The sequence below is a fragment of the Lipotes vexillifer genome, unplaced genomic scaffold (assembly GCF_000442215.2).
Source record: "Lipotes vexillifer unplaced genomic scaffold, Lipotes_vexillifer_v1.1 scaffold691, whole genome shotgun sequence".
NCBI lineage: Eukaryota > Metazoa > Chordata > Mammalia > Artiodactyla > Lipotidae > Lipotes > Lipotes vexillifer.
Genome location: NW_006788040.1, coordinates 3,558,045 through 3,564,784, shown reverse-complemented (window position 1 = coordinate 3,564,784; position 6,740 = coordinate 3,558,045). Strand labels below are relative to the sequence as shown.

Genomic DNA, 6,740 nt, shown 5'->3' with positions numbered 1-6,740 from the left:
CGCAGCTCTGCGGCCCGGACCGCCCCAGCCGACCCGGCTTTAAGAATGACGGGGCTCCCGCTCATAGGTCGGCGCCCCTCGGCTCACAAATCCGCGAAACCTTTTTTGTTTATTTGCTTTTTTCCCTCGTCTTCTCGGTGAGGCAGAGGAAGCGCTCGGGCTTGGGCTGCCGCCCTGGAAATGGGGTTGGGGTGGGGAGAGTCAGGGGGTCAGCGGGCCTGCGGCTTCTCGAGCCGCCGCCGGCTCCCCCACCTCCGGTTTCGGGGTGCCGGGCCCGAAGCCTAGCCGAACCCTCCCCCCACCCCCACGCGGGGGCCCAGTGGCCGCAGGCCCCGCCCACGTGGCGGGCTGCCCAGGGCGCGGGGCCCGACGGCCACCACACAATGGAGACCAAAGCAGGCCCCGCGCGTACCCGCCGCCTCGAGCCCCCCGCGCGCGGGGGGCGCCGGAAGGTTCCAGAACCGGCCTGCCCAGAGGGGGGAGGGGAGGGAGCGGAGGGGGACGCTGGCCGTCGAGCTTCTCGAGCCGCGACGGGTACCTCACGCCTTTCTCGGCAGGTCCACTCAGTCGTCCCGGCCACCCCGAGAAACGAGCGGCCCCCAATTTGGGCATCCCGGCCGTCGCCAGAGCGACCGCAGTTCCACTATACTCACCCGTGGACGCCATTTTCTCTCTCCTTCCTTCTCGTTCTCTCAACGTCCGTCTCCCTCTCGCTTTCCCTCTAGGCGCCGCACTGCGCAGGCGCGAAACCCGCAACCTCGGGCGCTACCATCGGGCCAGGCCACGGGGGTGAGAGAGGGAGGGACGAACCACAGCTTTCTCGCCCTTCGCGCCCGCAAACCTAGTCCTAATCCTCTCTAAAGAGCACCGGATGTGACGTGTGGGCCAAAATAGCACCGCAGGGGCGGGAGCGGCTGGCGAGCGGATCTTGGTAACAAGTCGGAGTGATTCTCCGGTTGATGCTAGGTTGTTTGGAATGGTTACTCCCGCTGGCTCTAGGGACCGTCTCTGAAGAGTCGGCCTTGGAGGGAAACGGAGGCCGGTGGGAAGGCGGGGGGAAGGGACCGGGGCCTAGAACAACTGCTGACTAATCGGCGGGCGGCGGCGGAGGAGGAGGGGTGGCCTGCCGACCGGTCGGCCCGGGTCACGCGCCCGAGGGCGAGCAGAATGGGCTCGGGGCGCTCGGGTTTCGGCGGGAAGCTAGAGTACCCAGCCAAGGGCTCCACTCAGCCTTCTGGGGGCGGGGGGCGCGCTGCGCTGTGAGTACCCCAGACACGTGGCCCGGTCCGCGGGGGAGGGGGCCAAGGCCGGTGGGCTGGATGGGAGGCTCCGAACGTAGCGCCCGGCCCGAGAGCCCCCCAGTAACGGTCGAGGTTGAGAAGACCCTTTAATCACCTCTCATCCAACAGCCTTGTTTTTACAGAAGGGGAAACTGAGGCCCAAGGACTTGGGGTACTTTTCCTAAAGTCACAAAGCTGAGCCCCACCCACAGCCTGGGACACCCCCCCCCACAACACACACACACACACACAGTCCCTCACCCGGAAGAATTGTCCCCGTTTTCTAGATAAAGAGACTGAGACCTGGGGCGTTCAGATCCCAGTTCTGCTGGTCCATGGGCAAGTCTCTCACTCTTGCTAAAGTACACGGGGTGGGAGGGCGGGATGGTTGTGAGGGTGCAGGAGAAGGTTGGCAGTGGGTGCTTTGGCTCCCCGCAAGGCTGGCACCTGCGTGACTTCTTGGACTCAACCCAGTCTCCCTAGGCAGATGCCGAGGCCCAGCGAAGGGCAGGGCTCACCAAATGCTTCAGCGGGACCTGGAGCAAAGCTAGTGTCTTTCTTTCAGTGAAGACACATAAAGCACGAGCTGTGTGCTAGAAGCACCCTGGGGAACTTGACCATGAGTAGGAGGAGCACCCCTCCTCCCCCAGTTCAGACCACCTGCCCAAGCGGTGCTCACTGGATAGGGTAGGCTCCAAGATGTGGAGGGACCAGAGAAGGGGAAGGGGACCTTTGAGCTGGGCTTTAGTGGGTGAATAGGAGTTTGCTGTTAGAGAGATGAAGGGAAGGACGTCGCAGGCAGAGGAGTTTCCTATATTTTTCCTGCAGGAAACTGCTGGGTGGGTTTTGATGCCAAGGATGCCCATGACAAGGGAGCAGATGAAGCAGCCTTCTTTTCTCTGGGATTTTGCTTCCTGCCCTATAAAATCAGCTCAGTGGGAGTCCTGAGACAGGCTAGGGTACAGGAGTGAGGGGATTCCAGCAGGGCCTAGAGGACAGGCTGGATGTGAGGAGGGAGAATGGGAGAGAAAGCCTTGCCTCATGGGCAGGAAATTGGCACATTTGAGGGCTGGAGCAGCTGCTTCCATTTCAGGCTTCCCCTTGTTGGGGACAGCCAGGATGGCTACAGTTTATCCAGCAGGAGCTGTGGGACTGCCTGAGTCCATTCCTTTTTGTCATCCTATGAGGAATGGATTTTCTTAATCCCCAATTTACAGATGAGGAAGGAGAGGCTCCAGATCTGCCCAGGGAGAGATACACAGCAGGAAGAAGTGGAGTGGATACTGAAACCTTTCTGTGAAAGGGAGGGTAGGGTCAGAGAGGCTGTGGTGGGGGCTCGAGGAAGGGGACGTCTCTGTCCAGTGTCACTGTGTGCACTCAGGGTGTGACTCCTGTTGCCTCTCCAACCCTTCTGCTCCACCCCCTCCCTAATCTGCCTGCCCTTTGGCTGGCCTTACTCCCTCTGTCAAGGGCAGCTCAGGCCACCTGGAGCTCTAAGTCAATGGAGGGGAGGAGGGAGGGAGGAAGGTAGCTGGTCTGTAGCCTGAGGGAAGAGGGAGGCAGAGGAAAGCTGGAGATGGCCCTGAATTTGCCCTGGGGGGCTGCACAAATCCAAAAAATTTTGGGAGTCCAGGGTTCCTGTTCAACTTCCCATCCCTGTGCTTCCCACTCCAGGCCCCTTTCCAGGGCCCATCAGGGCTCAGGGACCTTTTGGCCTGGCCTCTTCCTATCCTCACACATCAGTGGGATGGCAAGATGGCTAAACACATGGTTAGGCTCTGAGGTCCTCTATGGCCAAGTTGCTGCACCTGCCTCACCAGCCTCAGGTTTTATTTCTGTAAAATGGTACTGTTGGTATGGTAGCTGAAAGGAAGTCAGATAAAAGCTGCAATAATAACTGTTGTTATTGTTTTCCTTTACCCCTAGCACACAGCCCCAAGACCACCTTTGATCACCTTCAGACAAGCTATGCATGCCAGACGTCCCCCTGGCCTACTGACCCCGGCGCTGCCTCTCGCCTCCTCCATCCTGATGCTGCTCATGAGCAGCCTGTGGCTGCTGGGAGCCGGCCCCAGCCTTGTCCTGGCCCCAGAGCTGCTGCTGGACCCTTGGCAGGGTGAGGGCCGGCCACATGGGCCTTGGAGGAGGCAGGAGACTTGCTGTAGGGCCTGAGACCAGTTGGCAGGAGCAGCATGCATCCTGCAGTTGTCAGGCAAGGACAGGACCCAGGGCCCTGGGGAAGGTCAGCCTTGGACGGGAGCATGCCCAGCTCAACTACAGCCAAGAAGGGAGGGCCGAGGACCTGGGCAGAGGGGCCAGCACAGGGGTGGGAGCCTGTGAGTAGGAATTCTTTTCAGACGGCTCCCCTTTCCGGTGGCTTTCCCTTAAAATAAACTAAGACTTTCAGCTAAGCCCAAGAACAGGAAGGAGGCACTAGGGGTTTGAAGAGTAACCCCAGCTGAACACCTGTTTCCCAAGAATGACAGCTTCCATTTACATTTGAGGAACCCAAATGATGCTCACAGAAGTGAAGTGACTTATCCATTGTTGGTTGTTCTTAAGAAGACCGAGGGTTGGGTCTGGCTTGTTCTACTTAAAGCAGCAGGGGGCTGGTCACAGTGTTTGGAAGCCCTTGGTCCCCACCACCAGTGATTAAACTACTGGCAGTGGGCAGACTTTAGCTCCCGGGGAGGGGGTGCTGGCTTAGTGGGCGGCCCTGGCGGAGGGTGTTTCCCCATCTGGCACACCGGGGCCAGCCTTGGGGGTTAGGGCCACTAACCTGGCACATAAGCCCATTCTCTCTCCCAGCGCACCGGCTGCTGACACATGCCCTGGGCCACAAGGCCCTCCCAGGGCTGCTGCTGAGCCTGCTGCTCCTGCCCACGCTGGGCTGGCGGCAGGAGTGCCACCTGGGCACACTGCGGTTCCTGCATGCCTCCACCCTCCTTGCCCTGGCCTCCGGGCTGATGGCTGTGCTGCTGGCAGGCCTCGGGGTGTCCAGTGCAGCCGGGGGCTGTGGATACATGCCTGTCCACCTGGCCATGCTGGCGGGGCAGGGTTACAACCCTAGATGGCCCCGTGGGGCACTGCCACCATGGCTCCTGCCGTGGCTGCTGCTCGCCCTGACACCACTGCTCAGCTCCGAGCCGCCCTTCCTGCAGCTCTTCTGCGGCCTCCTGGCTGGCCTGGCCTGTATCCTTTGCCTGGGCCCAGGGCTCGTGTGGACATGTGGGTTCTGTGGCTGGACCCCCAGGGTGCCTGGGAAGGAATTGGCACAAGGGGTCGGGCCCCCACATTCACACACATCCCAGGAGCGTCTCCAAGTCCTCTTGCCTGGCTCTGGGCTGGGAACTGGGGGCTTGTGGCCATGTAGAGGTACCAATTACAATTTAAAGGAGAGCCTGGGAGCTGAGGGGCCCAAGGAGGCACTTAATCTGGACGTCCCAGTGGAGGTGGGTCTACGCTGAGACCATGCAGAAGGAGGGGTTCAGGTGACGAGAAGTGGAAAAGGAGAGCACGGGGCTGGCAGACAGTACGGAGGGTGTTAAGGACCAGGGTGAGCGTGAGCCTGTGGCTCTCCTGGCACCAAAAGGGGGAACAACCTGCGGCCGGTGGTGCAGGTGTGTTAAACAGGCTTTTGCTCCAAAGATGCTTAATGCCTGTCGGGGACAACAGTGCAGTCAGAGGGAACAGTGGGTGCAGGCTGACCCTGGAGTCGTTTAGGATTGGGGACACCCGGCTGAATCCTGGAGAGGGGAGCATGTCGCCCTGGCTGGGGCAGGGCCCAGGGGTGGGCCTGGTGTCACAGGCCTGAGCAGGCACACAGGCCTCAGGGGACAGCCGGCAGGGGGCAGCTGAATGGGGATGAGACAGGTTTTGGGATGAGGCACAGCTGGCTCTGCCTCTCATTGGCTGGGTAGCTTCAGGCAGGGCCCTTTTCCCTCTCTGAGCCTCCGCTGCTGACGAGGGTGATGACACCTCCCTGGCAGGGCCACAGTGAGGAGACAGGAGGGAATTCCCATCACACACTTGGCACAGGGCCTGGCATGTGGCGCAGGCTCACCCCTGGCTGAATGTGGTTTTCCTTGACCCGCCGCCCTGCCCTGGGCAGACAGACGCGGCTGGGGCCTTCCGGTGGCTGGAGATCTCTGAGCAGCGGCTGCAGGCACTGCAGGAGGGTGTCCTGTGCAGGGCCCTGGTGGGGTGCTGGCCGCTCCAGCTCCTTCCCACCCCAGGCAGCCTGGCTGAGCTGCCTGTCACCCATCCTGCTGGAGTGAGGTGAGGGTGATGCCGAGGACACTGGCCCCGGTGGTGGAAGCCATGCCGGTGGCTGGCAGTCAGGCCTTCTGCTTCTGCCCCTCCAGGCCGCCCACCCCTGGACCTCCTTACATGGCCTCCCCTAGCCTCTGGCCCCTCAGCGAAGGCTCAGCCCTGCTCCCGCCAGGCCTGGGGCCTGTGCAGCCGCTCTGGGAGGGCTCCTCAGAGGTGGGACTGGCCTGGTCTGGGCCCAGCTTCCCCCCAGGGACCCCGCTGTGGGCAGCCCTAGACGAGCAGATGCTGCAGAAGGGGATCCAGGCCTCGCTCCTTGAGGGGCCAGTCCAGGGTCCCGAGAGCCCACTCCGGCTGTCTAAGTCCTCCGTCTCCTCCCTGCGGTAAGGTGGGGCAAGTAGGGTGGGGTCCCCTGGTGTGGGGGCTGGAGGCGGCCCTGACACTCCCTCCCTGTCTCCCCTTCCCACAGGCTGCAGCAACTGGAGCGCATGGGCTTCCCCACGGAGCAGGCGGTGGTGGCCCTGGCAGCCACAGGCCGTGTGGAGAGTGCTGTGTCACTGCTGGTCGGTGGAGAGGTGGGCACCGAGGCGCTGGTGACTCAGGGGAGGGGTGGGCCCACCCACCCTGAGGGTCCTGGGCCCCCCTAGCACAGGCAGGCTCTCAGGTGAGAAGCCTGGCCTGTGGGTGGGAAGTCAGAGCCCAGCCCTGTCCTGAGAGTCAGGGTGGGTTCAGAGGCGGCCCCCCAGCATCCTGCCCTGGTACTGTTTAGAATAAAAACCAGTTCACTTTTCAACCTGGACCTCCTTGGAGGCAGCAGTTGTGTCTGACTCTTCTACGTTAGCATCAGGGGGATGAATGAATGAATGAAAGAATGAACGAGCAGTGAATGAACAGCCAACTGCAGGAGAGCAGCTCCCTGATGTCCAGAGACACAGTGTTACTGAGCTTCCGCCTCAGGGTCTTTGTTGGGCTGGACCCTCTGCCAAGGAGCATTTATCATCTGTTTCCCAGCTAATTTCTACCCATCCTCAGGTCTTGGCCTACACAGAGACCTTCCTCCAGGAAGCCTTCCCTGATTCGCCAGGAACAGCATCCCTTCACTGCCCACAGCCCCGTGTCCCTGCTGGACAAGGGCCAGTTCAGTCGGACAAGGGCCAGAGCCCCAGGGCAGGCTCTGAGGCGGTGGCTGGG

General features: G+C 61.6%; 2 protein-coding genes across 6 annotated transcripts in view; one reads left to right on the top strand and one right to left on the bottom strand.

Annotated features, from left to right (window-relative positions):
- EWSR1 (EWS RNA binding protein 1) overlaps positions 1 to 997 on the bottom strand; it is a 30,867-nt gene extending 29,870 nt beyond the window's left edge. For all 5 annotated transcript variants that reach the window (XM_007461161.1, XM_007461162.1, XM_007461163.1 and 2 more), the window contains exon 1: positions 654 to 997. In XM_007461161.1, the coding sequence (XP_007461223.1) occupies positions 654 to 666 (13 nt within the window). In that variant the 5' untranslated portion in view covers positions 667 to 997. The remainder of the gene's footprint in view (positions 1 to 653) is intronic.
- Positions 998 to 3,210: 2,213 nt separating this feature from the next.
- RHBDD3 (rhomboid domain containing 3) lies at positions 3,211 to 6,205 on the top strand. The gene is made up of 5 exons (XM_007461160.1): positions 3,211 to 3,396; positions 4,089 to 4,472; positions 5,396 to 5,558; positions 5,645 to 5,932; positions 6,019 to 6,205. Exons 1-5 carry the CDS (start codon positions 3,249 to 3,251, stop codon positions 6,194 to 6,196), a joined length of 1,161 nt encoding a protein of 386 aa, XP_007461222.1. The 5' UTR covers positions 3,211 to 3,248; the 3' UTR covers positions 6,197 to 6,205.
- Positions 6,206 to 6,740: the final 535 nt, after the last annotated feature.

Bases quoted from the DNA above. Each gene is read 5' to 3' on its own strand.
- RHBDD3 (XM_007461160.1), top strand. From the start codon at position 3,249: ATGCATGCCAGACGTCCCCCTGGCCTACTGACCCCGGCGCTGCCTCTC. The intron at 3,397-4,088 runs GTGAGGGCCGGC...TCTCTCTCCCAG, and splicing joins GCTGCTGGACCCTTGGCAGG to CGCACCGGCTGCTGACACAT. The intron at 4,473-5,395 runs GTATCCTTTGCC...CTGGGCAGACAG, and splicing joins CCTCCTGGCTGGCCTGGCCT to ACGCGGCTGGGGCCTTCCGG.